At 39.5% G+C, this 21,527-nt stretch overlaps 1 protein-coding gene across 1 annotated transcript in view; it reads right to left on the reverse strand.

The window, feature by feature from the left end:
• The window catches only part of LOC119142721 (mitochondrial intermediate peptidase), an 80,939-nt gene that overhangs the window by 3,051 nt on the left and 56,361 nt on the right, over nucleotides 1-21,527 (reverse strand). Inside the window, exons 17-18 of the mRNA XM_037375978.1 lie at nucleotides 6,992-7,113; nucleotides 6,144-6,217 (exon numbers count right to left, since the gene is read on the reverse strand). Of these exons, the coding sequence (XP_037231875.1) occupies nucleotides 6,144-6,217; nucleotides 6,992-7,113 (196 nt within the window). The remainder of the gene's footprint in view (nucleotides 1-6,143; nucleotides 6,218-6,991; nucleotides 7,114-21,527) is intronic.

Below are 21,527 nucleotides of genomic sequence, written 5' to 3' on the forward strand. Positions count from 1 at the left end.
AGGAAGAAGAGCAACAGAGGTCACTGCTGAAGAATTCCTACTGTAGTAAAATGATCATGCCCTTATGAAATAAATAACTACAGATTTGAGAGCAGACAACTCCAAAAGAAGCAGACACTGATGGTATTTCCGTGTTTTAACCTCTTACTCTGTATTGATGTGTTAAGAATTGTTATGTCTCCCTTTAAACTCCATTAAAATATATCAAAGCAAGATCAGCTTTGATATATTTTAAGTACTCAGCACTTCAGTCTAAATGATTTAGTAAGATGTCCACAAGGTCTGATGGTTGTTGCAGTTTTAAAATCTAGGAGTGTATTTTATATGTTCAGCCCAACTCCTATTTCAGCTCAGTCTCTCCCAAGCCTAAGGCAACTGCATAGCTTATCTTCTCTGCTTTGAAGTTTTCTTTCACATTACAGCACTGTGGTTAACCACACCCTTTTGAGAGATGGTTAGCTATAACCTACAATCACTGAAAATTGGGAGAAGAATAAAGCCTGTGGCAAAATTTGGCCTCTGCCCCTTCAGAACACTAATTATTTTGGGTCCATGTAGCTTGACTTAACATATGTTGCCATTCACATCACCTTTTAGGATTTATGCAGATTTCTTATACTTTCAAAGAGACACACAATCATTATCTGAAGATTTTCACAGCCTCTTCAAATCATGATTATTCCACAAAGTACAATTCGAGGCACAGAAAAACAACGTTTCAAACTGCATTGCAGCAAATGCATGTGTGTTTACACATTCGGTTGGTTTGATTACCATGTATGCACACGGTACAGTATGACTGTCTGCAATATAACACAGCATTAACAAATCAAAGACACAATTTCACATGTTGCACAAGGACTTCCTGAGAGACCCAAAGGGCCATATGACTGCATCAAAACTGCAGGAGAAGTGCACTCCAGGATTTGTTCCATGCTCTCAGTTCCCAGCTCATCCAACCCAGTACTTTTCACACTGCAATTCACTTTCTGGCTATGCACCTGGGTTTCTCTCCAGTCAGGGAGTGCCAAGGGAGAGAGGGAGGGATGGTCCACACCTGAATCTTGTTCAGACCTGCAATCAGCACACAACTGGACCTGGAAGGGACACCTAGGTTACGTATCTTTAAAGGAATTTGGAATCCCTAATGCCATGTAGTCCTGGGATGAGAGGGTCTGCAAGAGCCATGTGGCTGACCCAAAGTGACAGAGGAATCAAGTTCTTCTCAAACTGTATTTCCTCTCTAAAGAAAAAAAAAAAACAACCCAACAAAAAACAAGCAAGCAAGCCTCTTGGACAAAGCACTGTTTACTCATTTTTTAATTGCTCCTGCTATCCATATGTGTGACTATTTCTGAATTTTGTAGATTGTCAAAGGGGTAAGATAAAAGGGGTCACTTCAGAAAATGTTAAAAAAGGTTTCATAAAGCCATTGTGTTTGGTGGTTTTGGTTGGGGTTTTTTTGGTTTTTTTAATGGAAACAAATGCCAAGAGAATCAGATCCAAACAAAACAAGTGTATTATGTTTTCTAATTAAAGACTAGTCCAAACAGGAATCTTGTCAGTAACTCCACTGGATGGCAGGTCAGATCCTTTACCTTCCCTAATCAGTACATCTACGGAATCACGCGGGAGAAAGATGAAAAGTTAGGGTCATATCCAAACACAAAAGACAGACAATAGATAGCTTCTGAAAAGAAAATGTAACAAAGAAACTGTATAAATGAAACCCGCTTGTGAAGCTATATGTTACCAGTCAATGAATATGGCTAACTTCACAATGAGATATGGAAGCACTTCAAAAGTGAGGCTACATACATGCATCCAAAAGCCAGACTTGTACAAAGCACTTTTCTCTTTTTATATATATATTAAAAATGCCTGAAATAACAGCCTAAGGAACTTCAGGTTTCTGAACTACGGCACTAGTGAGTACAGAATCTGGACTGTTACACTGAAGAAAAATAAAATCAACAAGCTTTTAAGTTTGGCGGAATCTGTCTTTAATCAGGAATCTATTTGCTCATCTGCTATGAGAGCACAGTTTTGCAACTGATGAAAACCAACAAAAGAGAAATCAAGTATTATGCAACATCCATAATGAAAAGGACAAAATGCAGCAAGAGGAGTCACAAGCTGATTGAACCCAAACCAATTAAAGAACAAGCAACTGTTCTTACTTTTCTCCTTAAATTCTCGGATTTTGTAATAAATACAGAACAATGAAGTATGAAGATACAATAAGCTTTTCCATCATGTGTGTTCTATAATTTAAACTCAAATAATCCCAAACAATCAAATTATTAACTTGTCAAAACACTGGAGTCACCTCAATTTCATTTCCCAGGGAGTCATTCAAGCATGCTTGTTTAAGTTTTGCACTGTCTACAAATGAACATCACAATATGCACAGGCAAGGATATGCTGATGAATTCCGGTTATTTTTATGATCTTGAGTATGTTTTAAAATTTCAGTTTAAAGTAGTATGAAAGAAACACAGAGTATAAAACTGAAATTCAGAATACAAAAGTGGCCAGGGAGATAACCTGAAGCAAGGAAGACATACCCTTGATGGAAGAGGATCAGATCAGGGAATACTTAAGCAAACTGGCCATAACATAAGCCCATAGGCCCTGACAGAAGGCACCCGTGAGTGCTGAGGGAGCTGGCAGAGGGCACTGCAAGGCAAATCTCAGTAATCTTTGATAAGATTGGGATCACTCTGGGAGAAGTGCCAAAACACTGGAAAAAAGCAAATGTCATTCCTATCCTCAAGAAGGACAAGGAGGAGAACCAGGGAGCTACAGGCTGGTCACTCTCACCTCAATCCCTAGGAAGGTGGTGGAGCAGCTAATCCTGGACACCATTTTCAGGCTCATGCACGACGGAAAAACCATCAGGAATAGTCACCATGGATTCACCAAGGGCAAGTCATGCTTGACTAACTTGATAAACTTCTGTGACAGAACAGCTGGCCTGGTAGACAAGGGGAGAGCCATGGATATTATCTACCTGGACTTCAGCAAGGTTTGACAGTTTCCCTAAGATACTCACAGAGAAGCTGTTGATGTACAGGCTGGATGAGCAGACAGTGAGGTGGATTAAAAACCGGCTGAATGGCCAGGCCCAGAGGGAGGTGATCAGTGCCATGAAGTCCAGTTGGAGGCCAATAACTAGCAGTGTATCCCAGGGGTCAATACCAGGTCCAGTCTTGTTTAACATCTTCATTAATGACCTGGATGACAGGGCAGAGTTCAACAAGGTCCTACACCTGGGGAGGAACAACCCCAGGCACCAACTTATGCTGGGGTCCACCCAGCAAGAAAGCAGTTCGCATGAAAAGGACCAGGGGGTCCCGGTGGACACCACGTTGAACATAAGCCAGCAGTGGGGCCCTGCTGCAAAGGAGGAGAACGGCATCCTGGGCTGCATCAGGCAAAGGATCGCCAGCAGGCTGAGGGAGGTGATCCTTCCCCTCCATGCAGAGCTGCTGAGGACACACCTGGAATGCCGTGTCCAGTGCTGGGCTCCTTGGTACAAGAGAGACATGGATGGACATACTGCAGAGAATCCAACAAAGGGCCACAAAAATGATGAAGAGACTGGAGCATCTCTTCTACCAGGAAGGGCTGAGAGAGCTGGGACTGTTCAGCCTAGAGAAGAGAAAGCTCAGGGAGATCTTGAGTATTAACACCTGAAGGGAGGGTGCAAAGCAGATGGAGCCAGGCTCTTCTCAGTGGTGCCCAGTGACAGGACCAGAGGCAATGGGCACAAACTGAAACACAAGAGGTTCCCTCTGAACAGCAGGAAACACTTTTTCCCCGTGACAGTGACCGAGCACTGGCCCAGGTTGCCCAGAGAGGTTGTGGAGTCTCCATCTCAAAAGCCACCTGGGACATGGTCCTGGGCAACTGACTCTAGGTGGCCCTGCTTGAGCAGTGGGGTTGAACGAGATGATCTCCAGAGGTCTCTTCCAACCTCACCTATTCTATGATTCTGTGAAAACATCTTGAAAACCTCTGCTGTTTTTTGTAAATCATAGTCCGTGCTACATTCACCAGTATGATTCATGCTAACGCTGACACAGGGGAGTTACTGCTGTCTTGTTCTCCTGTTACACATAAACAAACACACCAGCAGGTGCACTACAGTTACTGACTGTTAAGTGACGCACAGTTCTGTTTAGTGGTTTATGGATTTACTGATTTAAAGAAAAAAAATTAAAATCAAACTGCCTATATTTTATACATAGATTTTATGGTCACATCATAAAAGATCCCATTATTCTACTATTTACATGAAGTTCACTACCCTGCAGTAGGCACCACTTTTCCTTAAATATAGCTTGCTCTCTTCTTCAAAGCCCAGGCTACACAGCTATCACCTCTTAACCATTCACCATTGGTCCTGACAACTCACCAATGAACTAAATTAATTGAGGACTATAAGCATGAGGACTATGAATATCGAAATGCCTAAACCATCTAATTACTGCATTACAAGAGTTAAACTTGTCTGTGTGCTTTCACTGTATCTTACCAGACTTCATCATATTTGGATTTCCTTTAAACTTAAAATAAAGTTGGAATTTCCTGGACTATGATGCCACCTTTTTAGCTTCATTTCCATAGCAAGTTTTATCCAAAACAACAGATGCATAATCTCAACTCCAAACTGATTATACCATGTTCTACTGTGTTCTCTCACATGCAAAGGGGAAAGCCAGTTCTACTTCCATTGATAAGTCCATCCACAGATGAATTCTCCAAACTTCATTCAAATAATATTTGATTAAAGGGAGCACACTGTCAGCAACTTCAACATAGCATCTAGGGCATTCCAGAAAGATTTCATGCTCAGTAAAATTCCAAATACATCCCAGAAATAGAAGAGATGATAAGCATAACTGGTGTTTAAAAGCATTCATTCTTTCTATACCATATGACTTACAATTTATTATTGGATTTGCTTGTAAAGATTTACGTTCCTGTCTTGCAACTACCTAATCCACAGTTTTGGGCTACAGTTTTTTGAGGTTACAAACACAGGCTCTTCAAGAACAGTAAAGAAATGCAAGTTTGCGAAGTCATGTTAAATAAAAAAGTAACCCTGAAGATCAGAAATATAAACAGACTAATCTTGAAAAAAAATAGTTGCTTAATATATGATGAATCTAAGGAGCAGAGAGGTTATGGCCTCAAATATAAACAGATAGGTCAAAGAACTGAAATGTTCTAGTTATGGAACCCTGCCAATCTCATGATGAAATACAGACACATTACCACTGTCTTCCTTATCTGAGAAAAATCCCCACAACTTCCTGTCTACCAAACTGAAGTGAACAGAGGCCAATGAATTAATATTCATTCTTAATATTAAGAACTTCAGACTAAACTGAAAGATGCCCCTTCAGATGAAGGGCTTACCAAGTCCTCCTATCACGAATAGCAACAGTAATGCAAAAATGTTTGGTTTGAATATTGCAACATTACAAAGGAAAGTTTTTATCATGATCTCAATGACAGTCAAGATAAATTCAGCAGTTTCTCAAACTTACTTCATTCTCCTGACATTATTTTTTTTAATATACAAATTATAACATCTTTGCTATCGCTATGAATGATTTTTAGAAGTTACTTTCCTGATTCAAAAGGCAAGTATGGTATAGAGAGGAATAATGAACCATATTTCTTCCACTTCATGAGAATGTACACTCAAAGTATTGATGCAAGTGAAGTAATTTTGAAGATGCTAAAAAGATGTGGCCAAAACAAGTTCAAATTCTTGTACACGAAATAACCAGATCCATTATGAATTCCATGTATGTAAAAGTTAACAGTTCTTTGTATCACAAAATTGTGTCATCCATCTTCCTTCAAGTATGTGGTACTCTTATTCTGAACTCTTTAGACAGCCTTGAAATACAACCTCTTCCGACACGTCACCCCAACTATCTGCGTGTTTTTATTCTACGTATGACAAGCTCTACTGATCATGACACAAAGCTGACATCCTGCTCACTTAACTAACTAAATAAGTTTTCTTTCATAAATCCAATGAAAATCACAAATTAAAAAGACCAAATTAGGAAATGCAGTTGTATTATTTCCCACTTGAGCAAGGGAATAAATTTTTTTTCTACCTTGAACCATAAGTATGGGCTCTTTTCCACCGCCGTGTGCCAGCATCTCTCTACGATAACGCTCACCCATTGCCCTGGAGAAACACAGATGTTAGATCCACCTGCAAACACAACCTGTTCAGCTTTCAGTCAGATTTGCTTCTAGGATCTCTACAGAACTCAGAGACAGAGATCAAATGAAATCTTCCACCCTGAAACAATGACTGCCTTGATTCCATGTTGAGTCCTCAAATTCAGAGTACATTTAAAATTATACTATGAGTAACTGAACTAGACAAATTTGATACATATGAATATGTTAGTGTTTACAGAAGTTAATTTGTGAACATTTCAGCCTTCATTGCTCCAAGGGGAAAAACTGCTCTGTTACAATGCTCTGAATGCTCACCTAAGGTATAGAACACTTACAATTTGTGATCTCACAATTTACTTTTTAATTTCAAAGCAGAACGAGTAGGATAGCTATACTTAGCTTTGAAGTTGGTGACATGAAGCTTGTTTAATACCCACAGTTGCTTTGACTTCAATAGAAAATTACAAGTAATTAGGCATCTATGAAAATCAAGCTCTCTAATTAGATCTAAATGTGGATTTCAGTGCCTCCAAACTGGCACACCTGTATCTTAAAACATCGACATGAATTTTTTTGCACCAATGAACATGTCCCAAAGTACACTTTATACCTGTGTCTATTTCCTGTTTTGTAATCCTTTTAAAATCAAGAAAAAGGCTAAAACCCAACTGTCATTAAAAAAAGCCCATTAATCTAGGCAGCCCCATCTGACCTGTTTCATGTTTTCCAGAAGCAAGTAGCACTTCATTCTACTTCATATTTTCTTTGTTTTTACCTATCAAATGGGTCCTGAGCAAAACACTGTTTCCACACCATGGAAGCAACAGCCCTAGACATGAGGTAGGAGTAATATTTGGCACCATAGCCCACAAGATGACTGAATCGCAGCTGCCAGGCCTGTAAGGAGAAAACAAAAAAGAACAAAAATAGTCTTTTAAATCCTTTAAATTGTTTGGCATTTTCTGAAATATGATGGAAGAAATCTGATACTATTAATGACAAACAGTTTAAAAAAAAAAGAAAAAAACCACCACCACCAGAAATCCCAGAATGAACACATCCTTTATTATAAGAAGCATTTTTCAACCTAAATACTGTACATCCAATACACTGATCCCAACTGAAATAATACACAAATAGGACCAGAAGGGGAGAAAATCAAGCAGTGAAAAAGATTATTCATATTTGATAATAGCTGTTTTGTTCCACTGGTCTTTAAAGAAAGCCACAATTACTTCATTACAAGCAACACCACGTTTTACCATTTTCCATGTGGGCAAGTGCAGCGTCACACTTGGAAAAGTTCAATTTGTAAACTTTTTCCACAAACAAAATGATAATAGGGACTTGCATTTAATACTATAAAAATATGGCTTCCCGTATATCAAAAAACTCAAATTACACCCACATGCAATGTCATTGTTAACAGATTTTTTTGCACATTTTCAAATGCATATATATATATATATATATATAGCAGATCATCATGCATAGTTATATTGTTATTCATTTATGTATTGTTACTTGGCTTTATGACTCTTCCCAGTAACGGTGGACTCCTTAATGCTGTTTACGTTTTCTTAGCAGAGAAAATCTGAAGTGTCACCCTTACTTTCTCAGAAATAAAAATACTTTTTTTTTTTTTATTTCCCTGGCTGTAACAGAGTAATTTAAATTTGGAGAGACCTCTGAAGGTCACGTGGTCCAACTTCTGCTCAAAGCAGACCCAACTTTGATAAGGTTTCTCAGGGCTCTGTCTAAAATCTCAGTATCTCTAAGGTTGAAGATCTCATCACCTCTGATGCAATGTGGAAAGGCAAGCAGGTCCAAGCTGAGAAGACATTGTTTCCCAATAGATTCGGGCATATTTTTTGAACTGAAGATGGATGAATGCATAGATGAAGGAGTGAGAAACTGACTCTGCCCTTTCAGTGCTCTGAGAAAACCAGTCCTATATCTTATTTGCCCTCCTATCCAAAGTCAAAGCTCTTAACATTCTTGTGATGTGACTGTTGTCAAGATTTTTTGTATGTACTATAGAAAACAGAGTTTTAAAGAGGAACTAGAAGCCAAACAATAAAGTAGCACAACAGATGTTTTAAATTTAAATCCACGGGCTCTCAAGATGCTTGTACTTATCCTAGAATCAATAGCTGAAATGCTGAGGCAGCTGAACAGAAAAGTGAAAGGGCATTAGCAATTTTTCAGATCTATTTATCTTTGACTGTGATTCTTTATCACATTGTAAGTAACAAACTCCTCCTGATTTTTGACAGCTGAAATAAACTATGTTTCTTTATTCAAGAAAGTGCTGATCATCACCTTATTCTCCATTACCGAAGTCAAAGATTTATGAGTGTGGTAAAAAAAAATGACCAACTGAGAGGGTGGAAAAATAAATTATTCAGCTTTTAATCAGTCTTTTTACTTTTAAAAAGGTACCCTATAATCTAGATCATTGTGAACAGCTGATGAGAAACAAAGTTCTTAGCTCCCTTTTCCGAGCAACACCTATAAATAAAGTTCTCAAAGTTAACTGCGATTCAGCCATTCAAAAGCTATTTTTAACAAGATGGTTATCTCCACCCTAAGACAGGTGTCCAAAACAGATGGAATTTGCCATGGGTGAGCAATCTAGTCTCTACTGGTAGGCTACACAACTAGTTTAAAGTAGGAGCAACATAGTTAGAGGAGATGAAAAAATGTCTCTAGTCTTCAATTTTCCTGTTGGTCTTGACGCATGATGAAAATAGTTAAGAATTATTAAAAACTCATCGGTGACAGGACAGTATCCCAAAAAGGAAACAAAAATAGAGGATGTGTCAGTCCATCTTAAGATAGATGCCTAAGACAGATAAGGTATAGATGACTCTCTCTTCCTTCATTGGAATATGTAAGGAACACACTTTTAGACAGCTCAGGTTATGTAAGATGACTACCATCCTCAAAGGCATACCACAACAAAGATTATTTTCTTATTGCAAACAACAGTCAAGGAAATCTGATTATTAACACTGCTATTCCCTAGTGAAGCTTATATTCAATTTTAAAATGTTTGGGGTTTTGTACTAGTACAGATTTTCCCCACTCTAAAGTCTGAATAATTCTAGCATGTTACCATTCCCTGTCACTACTTTTTTCTCAGTCCTCACACAAAGTTTCTGATCAAGAACTCCCAATCATCAATATTTCACCATTACCCAGTACCTATTATTCAAGTACATCTTCGGATTCTAAGCTGTTTTAGTAATTAACTTTCCAAAACTGGACTTAGCTACCTGTAAAAAAAATATTTAAACATTAAGATTCATCCTCTACCCTAACTCACAAGGAACTATCTGCCTGCATTAAAATACTCCTCTTGTTTCATACAGATGAGATTATGATCTAGGCAATACAACGTTCAAAAAGCCCAAGAATAGGCTAATACTCCTTTAAAAAGTTCTATGATGTATAAACACATCACTGCAAATATATTTAAAACTAAATGGTTCACCTTTTAGCATAAAACTCCATTTTAATAAAATTAGCTATAGAGCTATAGATGTAAAATCACTTGATTTCTTGGTGTTGTTTCCAATGCTGAATGATTTCTCCATATATAAAAAACAAACACACACACACCCCTCCACCCCACTTTATCAATTTCCCTTTTGGAAAGGGTAAAGGCTAGACATGTAGAACTAGGGCACTCTCCTTATTAAATGTATTTTTGGTAAGCAGCTAGAAAGTTAATGAAGACTCTTGAGTAATCACTTACTTCAAAAAGTTCCACGAACCCGTTCCAGGAGTTTATAAAACAGTGCATTTTACAGCATAGCCCATGGGTTATGATAATATGCCATCCACAGGTCATGTTCATGCCTGCTTTTTATCCCACACAACAGACTGAAATAAAGGTGTGTGACTGATCCATTGCAGTTATTAAAGGGGCCTTCTTTCCACCAACATTATCAGTCTTCTCTTATAGCCATGTCTGAAATATTTCCAAATTCCATGTGCAATGGCTTTCCATCCCATTGTGTAACAAACAAAAATACCACACCGATACTTTTGTATTTTTGCACCTTATCAGGAATTTTTTTAAAAGTCTTTGTAGGATACATTCTTAGGGTAAGATTCAATTCATTCTACCTTACCTACCTTAAACTAGGTATCTTGCCCAAACTAGACATTATACGCTTCCTTTGTAATCAAAGGACAGAAGTATTTATCCTGTTATCTTTGGAAAGGACAGGACTACTGCTCTAGGAGAAATCTGAATAATTTACTACAACTTCTATCTTCTATTTAAAAGGTAAGCCACTTCATTAATTCAAACAATATAGTAGCATTAGTTAAACTGTTTTGAAGACTACATAAACTAATTTAGGATTCAATAATTTGAATTTTAAATTTAGAACTATTAAGATTATCACAAAAAAAATCTGATAGAAAAATTTAGATGCGATTCTACGAAGACAAAACCAAAGGAAAAAACCCCTACAGCTTAATATATGCTAACCTAGCTTTTGTTTGAGTGTAGGTAATCATTCATGAAGCTCCACTAATCACATGCTATCAGTGCTACAAAATCCTACTACATCTGTTGGAAACAGAAAAAACAAAACAAACTACAGGAATTCTTTACTAGTGCTTGGACTTTTCAAAATGCTCTTCCAACAGTTTCTGCTGTGACTTCAGTTACTGCAAAGCATATTTAAGTCCATTTTGCTTTGCATCTTAAGACAAAAAACACAAGTGAGAACCTGAAAACACACAACACTAAATTAAGAAAACTATTTTCATCATTTAAGTCTTCTAATTACAAAATGTGTTCCACTGTAATTACATCAATGAGCAAGTTGTTGAATAGTTTCCATGAGGAACACTCTTTGATGGAGATGATATTTTGTGCCCGCCCCCTTCTTAATTAAATGCTTATTCTGGCAGGAAACCTAATAAAGGAGCAGCCAACTCGTTTCCTTCAGGGGGGCTACTGGGTGGAGAACCCCTGAATCTGGCACTAACTTGATATTACTGCTCCTAATGCCCTTGAATTTAGCTGTCAGCACGGGTGGAAAACTCCTGAGAGACATCAAGAAGCTCCAGGCTCTGGTAACTTCACAGCCAGAAGAGAATGCTGATTAGCATGGAAATCAGTACAGGTTATTTCCCTCTGCTGAGACCAAGGTTTATCAGGGCTAGTGGAAATCCAGGACACCACCACTCTGGCACGCAAACAAGCACACTGAAGGTTAGCACAGGCAATGTTTTCTTGGCACTGTGTCAGCCATTCATACAGCAGGAGCTGGAGGTGCAACAGAAAGAGCTGCAGGTTACAGGTCAAGAACTATGAAGCCATTTTTCAGCACAGAAAACTGGTGAATTTAACGTGGGGAGCAGATCAGAGGGATGCTTCACATTTAGCTTAGCAAGTTTCCTGTTCTGATGTACCAGCTGTACAGGTATAATTATAAAATATCAGAGGGAAAAGGTACTTTTAGCGAAAGAAAAAAATATTATCTGATGACCAGGAGATCTGGTCTTACTTTTTCCCTTTGACTTCGTATTTTCATGTTCTTCAGACCCACATTCTGCCTCAGATCACTTTTCTCAAAATTCAAGGAAGATACTCAAGAGATTTCACAGCACAGAACTGCAACAACATCCAGTTAACACATACAGAAAATTTCAGTCTCGTTCATACATTACAGTGACTCCCAGAATCAGTGTGCTAATCTACTTGAATTAAATGCCCTTCTCCGAACCTTTTCTATGCTCCCTTTCCCAGAATAACTGAGCCTGTAGTCAGACAAGCCGAGAAGCTTCCCAGTAAGGCTCCTCTTCTCCTCCTTCCCCTGCACAGTGATGGAAGCAAGCAGCCTGGCACTGCTAGCAGAAGCCTAGGCTGTGGCTGCCAGGCTCTGAAACTCATTCTCTATCACTTGGGTGCACTTATTTTGGGAAACGCACATTGTCACACAGCAGAATTTATTCTCTACTTTTCTGTTTAAACTACTCATTTTCCTTACGAAATGAGAAAAGGATTTTCACATATGCTTTGCAGCTTACAGAATTCACTTTTGTTCTGAAAAAAATCACAGATTTTTTTTTCCTATTATATTAGCCTGTTACATAAGTTTACAGCGTGCTTTGAAAATGTCCTCAATTCATTCTCACTTGAAGAAACAGTTTAATGAGTTTTGGAGTGCAGAGTCTGCAAACTGCTTGTGCCAGTAGCTACCTTGGGGGAAAAGCTAGAACACTTACTGACTGGCAGAAACAACTCTCTCCATAGGTATGCAGTGGCTTGCTCAGTCAACTTACTTTCTGTATTCTTGGCCTGTGCCCCTCTAAGTTTTATAGAATTACATCATCATCATCATTCCGGAGTTTCACAATAATAAAAAAAGCCAATAAAGAGCTTTAAAGCCACTTCCTTTGCTGCAGTTTCTAAGCTTGTTTAGAATAACAGAAAGCTAATTTCAAGAAACCACATCTTGTGCTGCGCCCCTAACTTGCCTAACATCAATACTTGTTCAGTTCTTCAGTGTCATGCATTTCTGTGTTAGGAGCAGGAGAGTGCACAAAGTAAACCAACACTGCTATTTTAAAAAGCGAGTCAAGCAAGAGATTAAGATTTCAATTTATAACACTTCTGTGTTTTTATTACAAGATTATAAATAAATCTAGCAAGGCAAGGAACGTAAATATTTTTGCAGTTGTTTACACTAGGGAAGAGGAAAGGAATTTAACATGCAATTAACCACTCTAGGTGTTTCTAGATATGTACAATATGGCCTTTGAATTACTTAAAGAAAAATATTTCATTTTTATTTATACACTATTAATGCATTTCAGCTGCTTATAGTAAAATTATTTAAAACTATTTACTCTTCCCATCTTCTCTCCTCCCCACAAAGTGACTGCAGGGAAGGGGGACATGGTAACAAAGAATACAGAGATCAAAAAGCTGTATGTATAATCTGCATTGCTCTACAATCCTTAAAACTTGGATTAAAAAGACACAGTTACGAAAACTGATTCTATATTGTGTCCTTTGGCTGATCTTATTTGGACAAGTTGAGAGACAGTCTTACTATTAAACATTTAACTAGTCTTTAAAGTAAAATATAAGAAATATGCAATTTCCAAACAAGTCCTTCATGTTGCAACACATAACTCTACACATATACCTACACATGCAACACCCACCCCATTCAATTATCCATTAATAATTTCTATTACTGCCTAAACTTTAAAGATTCATAAGCCCAAGATAACTACAATCAGATCATCACAGTTTCCTTTGGGTACTGACTCACACTGAAGTCCAAGGGTTTTATTCTGCTTTACCAATTAAACCTAATTTAAGGTATTGACCTTTAAAAACATTATTTTAAAACAAACATCATGAAGGCTCTTGAAGATAAGGTCTTCCATAAAATGAGAAATATCTTAAGCAACATTGTAACTAAAAAAATCTATTTGTCAGTACAACTTAATCACGTAAATTATCTGTACCTACACAGGAAGATGAAATAGCTTCTATTTTACAATAATGCTCATTTACTATCTTTTGCCAAGCCATTCCAGACAGGGATTTAGAGGATCAAGATTTTAATCCTGAATCTGCCACAAAATGCAGTACAAACTTGAAGAAACTACTTTTTTTCCCCCCTCTCAGTGTAACTGCCACCTCCTGTTAAGCAAGAGTGATAACAGATCCTCCCTCTTGTTCCTTTTCTGTTTTGGCTGCAAGCTTTAAAAAGGACAATCTCCCACTGCATTTGAAGAGCATTTCAGACCCTCTAGGCTGTGTTCATGGCAATGAGACTTTCAGTTATATCCATCACTCTTAAATATAGCTCCAGTACTGCAGTACGGGGAGGGGGGGGTGGAGAACAACGACAACATGTGAATGTGAGAACTAAACAAAGCAATCTGTGTTTTTATATATATATATATATGTATAATATATATATATAAAGCACATATAGTTATTTCAAAATGTTACCAGGAGACATACGCAACTACTTCCTGCACTGTTCTTTAAAATGCTCTACCACGTGGTAAATACTATCGCTAAAGTATGTTTGAGTTTCATGGGGCTAACATTTGCAAAAATAATTTCCTTAAAAGTGCTTCATATCTTATGATATCTGTAAACACTCTGCTGCTGTAGATAGTCGCCCTGTGAATAGCGTCATATTACTACCGGAAAACAAATCTTCACAGTATTTGCTATCAGCATTTTCTTTATCATAAAATGAACTCAACTCCAGAAAGACAGAAACCTAAACAAACCTTGAAGGGCGACTTTAACAGCTTTTGAAACTCTCAGCATCTACTTTAATGCTGACCTCAGCAGAGCACCAATCTTTCAGAAATGGCTTTTAGCTATTGATTATTTACAGAACTATCACTTCCCCAGAGTTCATTGTGCACTCCTTTATTAAACTTCTCCTAAGACCTAGACACTTCAATTTGGTTTTATAGTATACTTTTAAGACGGCTCATATGAAAACTAATCCAGGGATTTGTACTTTGTGTAAACAACTTTGGTTTCCAACATGGCAAGGTAAAAAATTACTTTGAAGGGGTTACATAAACTTCAAGAAGTTGAGTAATGACATATGACTTCATCTCTCTTCAAAACACTCCAAAAGGTGGAATATGAGCAGTATCAGTGCCTCTTCAAGTAACTGAAGAGAGAAAAAGTGGAAAAGCAATCCTCTATGAAGACTCTCTGCCTTTACTATGAACCTTGTTCCTGTGATCTACAACAGTGGTTTCTTTAAAACACACCACTAGTGAGATTCTAGACTTACTGGGTGTCTGCTTCCTCCTTGAACAAATGAGGGAAAAGACTGACAAGAGTTTAAAAGATTACCTACTAACCGTAATTATATTTGCTCTAAATTAAACTATTTTTCCCTCCTAATATCTGCTCACTAATAAGAAACCAAGGATGACAGTGTCAATGCCAATTATTTTTTTCATGAAGGTTTTCAGTACCAGAACATACTCACGTTTGCCCACAAAATGTTCTCTTTGCCAGCCAAATAACTCTATTTCCTCAACTTCCGTTATAGCTCACGTTTCCAAACCTATTACCTTTCCAATGCTACTTGTCTGTATTTTTTCCAGTTTTTCTACATCTTTTTAAGACGTAGACACCTACTACAGGACACAACACTGCCCACTGATAAGTCCTCAATGCCAAATACAAAAATATATAAAGCCCCCCAGATACAATGTTCTTTAAGAGCATCCCATAAATAAAAGCACACTCTTTAGGCATGTATTGTTCTTTAAATACTTACGTAATTAGTTGCTTTCATAATGCAAACTAGGATAGAATAGACTATTTCAGTTGGAAGGGACCTACAACAGCCATCTAGTCCAACCACCTGGCAATTCAGGGCTGACTGAGAGTTAAAGCACCTTATTAAGGACATTGTCCAAACGCCTCTTAAACGCTTGACAGCCTTGGGGCATTGACCACCTCTCTAGGAAGCCTGTTCCAGTGTCTGACCACCCTGTTGGTAAAGAAATGCTTCCTGATGTTCAGTGTTGAACCTTCCCTGATGCAGCTTTGAACCATTCCCATGTGTCCTGTCACTGGATCCCAGGGAGAGGAGCTCAGCACCTCCCTCTCCCCTTCCCCTCCTCAGGAGGCTGTACAGAGCAATGAGGCCGCCCCTCAGCCTCCTTTTCTCCAAACTAGACAAGGCCAAAGCCCTTAGCTGTTCCTCACAGGACATTCCTTCCAGCCCTTTCACCAGCTTTGCTGCCCTCCTCCGGACGCATTCAAGGACCTTCACATCCTTCTGAAGTTGTGTGCAGTGCTGGGCCCCACAGTACTTGAGGTGAGGCCACACCAGTGCTGAATCCAGCGGGATAATCGCCTCTTCACCAGCTGGTCATACTGTGTTTGATGCACCCCAGGGTGCTGTGTTCCCCGACCTGGCCAGGGCAGCCAGACTGACTCGTGTTGAGCCTGCTGCCGCCGACCAGCACCCCCAGATCCCTTTCTGCACGGCTGCCCTCCAGCCACTCCTCTCCTAATTTGTACTTGTGCCCAGCATTATCCCGTCCTAGGTACAGAATCTGGCATTTGAACCTGGTACATTTCATCCCGTTAACCACAGCCCCATGCTCCAAATTATCTAGAACCCTCTGCAAGGTCTCTTGTCCCTCAGGAAAGTCAGCCGCACCTCTGTTTGGTGTCATCAGCGAAGTTGCCAAGGATGCATTCAACTCTCGCATCCAGATTGTTGGCAAATACATTGAACAGGACTGGCCCTAGAATTGAACCCTGAGGAACACTGCTGGCGACCAGTCACGAGCCAGATGTAGCCCCATTCACTACCACCTTTGAGCTCTGCCCTTCAGCTACTTCTTCACCCAGAGCTGTGTAAACCTGCTCGTTCTACAGCTGGACAGCTTGTCCAGAAGGATGCTGTAGAGGACAGTACCAAAAACCTTATAAAATCCAGAAGAACTACATCTGCTGCCATCCCTTCATCTGCTGGGTGGCTGACCTTATCATAGAAGGATATAAAATTAGTTAAACGAGGCTTGCTCTGTGAACCCATGCTGACCGTGCCAGATTCCAGTATTCTTTAAATGTCTGTCAATAGTACCCAGTATAATCCTCACCATAATTTTTCCAGAAACTGAGGTCAGACCAACAGGGCTGCAGCTCCCTGGGTCTTCCCTCACACCCTTTTTGTAAACTGGTATAACACTTTCTAGCTCCCAGTCAGCAGTGGCCTCCCCAGACCTTTGGTAGATGGTTGAGAGGGCTCCCGCCACAATATCTATCCACTAGCTCCTTCAGTACTCTGGGATGAATCCCATCAGGCCCTATGGACTTGTGACCATTCAGCTGATACAGCTGGTCCCTTACAGTTTCAGTGTCCACAAATGGAAAGTCGCTGTTCCTGCACTTGTAGTTGTCCGGCTGAAGAGGACTGGCAGCCCAAGGTCTATCAGTATTTAGAATCACAGAATGGTTAAAGTTGGAAGGGACTTCTGGAGATCATCTAGTCCAATCCCTTGCTAAAGCAGGTTCACCTGGAACAGGTTGGACAGGATTGTGTCCAGGCAGGTTTTGAATTGCCTCCAGAGGAGACTCCGCAACCTCTCTGGGCAGCCTGTTCCAGTGCTCTGTCACCCTTAAGGTAAGGAAGTTCTTCCTTATATTCAGAAGGAATTTCTTGTGTTTCAGTTTGTACACACTGCCTCTTCTCCTGTCACTTGGCACCACTGAAAAGAGCCTGGCCCCATCCTCCTGATGCTCACCCCTAAGATATTGGTAGACATTGATAAGATCCCCTCTCGGTCTTCTCCAGGCTGAACAGGCCCAGCTCTCTCAGCCTTTCCTCATCAGGGAGACCCTCCAGTCCCCTCATCATCTTTGTAGCCCTTTGCTGGACCCCCTCCAGTAGTTCCTTGTCTTTCTTGAACTGGGAAGCCCAGAACTGGACACAGCACTCCAGAAGCAGCCTCACCAGAGTAGAGGGGGAGAATAACCTCCCTTGACCTGCTGGCCATGCTCCTCCTAATGTACCCCAGGACAGACTGAGGCAAAAAAAGCACTGAATGCCTCTGCTTTTTCTTCATCCTTACTAGTCAGATGACCATCTTCAACAACTATCAGTCCAATGTTTTCTTTAGACTGCCTCTTGCTATTAACATACTTTAAAAAGACCCTCTCATCTGAAACAACTGGCCAGTTTAAACTCTGAGCTTTGGCCTTCTGCGTCTTCTCCCTGCATAAACGAATGAGAGCTCTGTACAATTCCTGCAAAGCCTGACCTTGCTTCCAGAGAGCATACAGTTTCTTCTTCCCCCTGAGCTCCGCAACTGTTCTTTGTTCAGCCAAGCTGGTCTTCTGCCGTGCTTGCTTGACTTATGACACAGTGATCCAACTATGCTGGATCCAAATTCTCTGGATCATTTAAATTCTGCTTTTCATGACTTCTGCAATCATTGCCAACTGAAGGAGCTGCTATAAGTATTATCAATAAATTCTCATCCAAATCATTAACAAAAACATAGAACTACAGTAATTCCTGGACAGACCTCTGGTGACTTCCACTTAACAACATCCCGGTGTGGAACTAAGCTTTCACCTGCTCTGTCAGCATGTCTTCCACACGTTGCCTCAGCCATAACTCTATACAGTTTGCTTGCAGAGTTACAATTTGAAAGCGTCAGAAAAAGCTTGCTAAGTCTAGAGTTACTCTATCAACCACATCCTTCGTATTCTGAAGATCAATCAACTTCTTAAGAAGAAAAGTGGATTTTTCCATCTCAGATGGTTCTTACAAAACCATGGTTATTTTGCTCACTTGATTGCTCTCAAGGTGTTTATGAGCTACTTAGCAATTGGTTCTACTACTTCTTGAGTGACAAAGTCTGAACGATTAGTCTACAGTTCCTAAATTCTTCTCCCTTCATAAGAGTATTTATCATAACTACCACTTTTTCATGAGTTTAGGAGTGGTAATTTCTCCATGTCAATGACTGCTTTGATAAACTTAAATATTCTGACAACCTGACTTCATCAAATCTAATTATTCTCTTTCATTCCTTTATCTCAGTTGTGTTTCTTTCTGTCTCAAAAATTATGCACATTCCTTACCTAATCAAAATTCATTTATTTTTTAAAAAGCACTGAGGCAAAGGCATGGAATATTTCTGCTTTCTCTGACATTTGTTGTTGCTCTCTCCCTGACTCACCTCTTACTTCTTTAGTAGTTCTGGAATTTTATTACCTTCACTACTTGAGTTTTGCAACTCAGCATTTCTAGCCTTTTTTTTCTGAATTCTTTTATTCTTTGTATTCTGGTCATATAATGATTTCTATGTTATATGATTTTAATCAGGTCTTTAAAGGGCTTAGTCCCTTATTACCAAACCTTTTCTACATCAGGATAGTTTGCCTTTTTAGTTCAGTCTTTGATAACTACATAATGTCTTTTGATTCATCATACTTGGCTGTTTTCCAGTTCCAGCAAGTATCTGGCAGTCGCCTTCTTTCTGATTGTCATGATTTAACCCCAGCTGGCAACTAAGTACCACACAGCCGCTCACTCACTCCCCTCTGCTGTGGGATGGGGAGAACTGGAAAAAGGTAAAACTCAGGGGTTAAAAACAATTTAATAATTTAAATAAAACATAATAAAAGGACTACCACGAATAATAACAACAACAACTGTAATGAAAGAGAAATAGAGAGGAATTTTTTAAAACCCAAGGGGGGGGAGGGAAAACCCCAACAACAAAATGGTGTGCAATACAATTGCTCACCACCCACTGACCTATGCCCAGCCAGTCCCCGAGAAACCCCAGCCAACTCCTCCTATTTTATATACTGAGCATGCCATTCTATGGTATGAAATATCCCCCTGGCTAGTTCGGGTCAGCTGCCCTGGCTGTGCTCCCTCCCAGCTTCTTGTGCACCTGCTCACTGGCAGAGCATGGGAAGCTGAAAAGTCCTTGATTTAGAGTAAGCACTACTTAGCGACAACTAAAACATCTCTGTTATCAACATTATTCTCATACTAAATCCAAAACAAAGCACTGTACCAGCTACTAAAGAGAAAATTAACTTCACCCCAGCCAAAACCAGGATGCTGATATATTTTTTTTTTTAATCATTGTTGATATTTTTGGTTTTTAAGCTGCAACTTCCACAACTTTACTTTTGGCTCATTAGCACTTATCCAAGTCCCCTGTTTTTCAAACTTTTACATGGCTTTCACTTTTCTAATAACCTCCTTTTCTCAGATATTCCAATATACAGGCTTTTTCTCCCACTCAGTTCTTTTCAGCATTTTATTGATTAGTACCACAAATTTTATTCCGCCATCCTCAACCCAGTATTGGTCATTTAAAAGTTCTTTGCCAGCAACACCAAATTCTACCTTTTTTCATCTCCTTTAACCTAGCTTTCCGTTTTGCTTGGATTCTAAGGTTATATTAGTTTAACTAAATAAATCTAGGACCAATTTGGAAAGATTTTAGACAAAATAAACACAAAGTGAAATCACAGTTCAAAGTTTAACAGGCAGCCACTACTTAGCCTTCCTTACCAATAATTTCAAGATTTATGTTCACCACTTGAGTAAAGTTTTCCGAATTCAAAACCACTTTTACCTTCAGAGGTTAAGGGTTATCGCTTATTTATTTTAAGACAGCTGCCTCCTTGCTTGCTCAGTTTGACTATTCTTTTTACGTGGTGTTACTGATATTCACATGAAACGTTATACAGGACCGGAGCTGTAACTACACATTGTGGTCACTCCAAAGACCTAACAAGAAACCCTTAGAGAACAGATGCCACAATAACACAGATGGTAGATTCAATAACAAGATACTTCACTCAAATTGCCAGTCAGCCCTCAGTAAGCTGAGGAACTGGACTGTTAAAAACTATACTCTCCACTGCAGCACCACTACTGACAGCGATCATGATTAGTACAAGACTGCAATGCAGAACTTCAGAAACCACAGTGTCTCCATTTTTGGATTCTGGCTTGGCTAACACAACTAAGCATGAGGTCAGGCCACCTTCAAACTCCTAAGAAAAGGCTCCTAAGAAGGAAAAAACCATACAGCTACTCTCTTGCTCTCAGGTGTTCTTCAATAAAATAAAAAGGGGGCTTGGGCACATGGTGACAGTGTGGTACAGAAGCTATTTTCTCTCTTCAGAGAAGCTAGTTCTGTCTAGTGACAGCAACTCCTCTTCAGCTGCCCAACCTCCCAGATGCCTTTATATGTGCCTTGTTAATGAAATCCTTGTGTTCTCAGCACCTATGGCAAGCCATGTCTTCCTGTAGTGCCTGACAGCCTCACTCAACAAGCACTCCAAATGTTGGGCATCTCATCCATTGATTTCCTTTGTCAGGAACGTGACAGACACAACCTCAGCAAGTTAAGACAAGGATCTAGGTGAAGCCTTCCAAGGTCAGTATCCCTGTCTGAGCAGAGTCCCCCCAGCTGCAGGAAGAAGAAAGACTAACCACACTGGTGATACACCATTTTTCATACCGTTCTTCCCTCTAGGGAATCTGTAACAATACCTGCCTTGTTTTCTGTTGCCAAACTTGGCTGGCTTATGTATTTGGTCTCACAGGTGTTTTGGTCTCTCCAATCACTAACAACCTTAGGCCATTAAGAAGTTCTCACGCTGCCAGAGAAACCTGCACTCTGGACAAAAGTGTACAAGCATAATTAAACCTGTAACATGATATAAATTTTAGGCCACCAGTAGAGATTGTCCTTCTGAACTACTATGTCCTTAACATGCTAGA

This window comes from Falco rusticolus, chromosome 2 (assembly GCF_015220075.1).
Source record: "Falco rusticolus isolate bFalRus1 chromosome 2, bFalRus1.pri, whole genome shotgun sequence".
In the NCBI taxonomy this organism is placed as follows: Eukaryota; Metazoa; Chordata; class Aves; order Falconiformes; family Falconidae; genus Falco; species Falco rusticolus.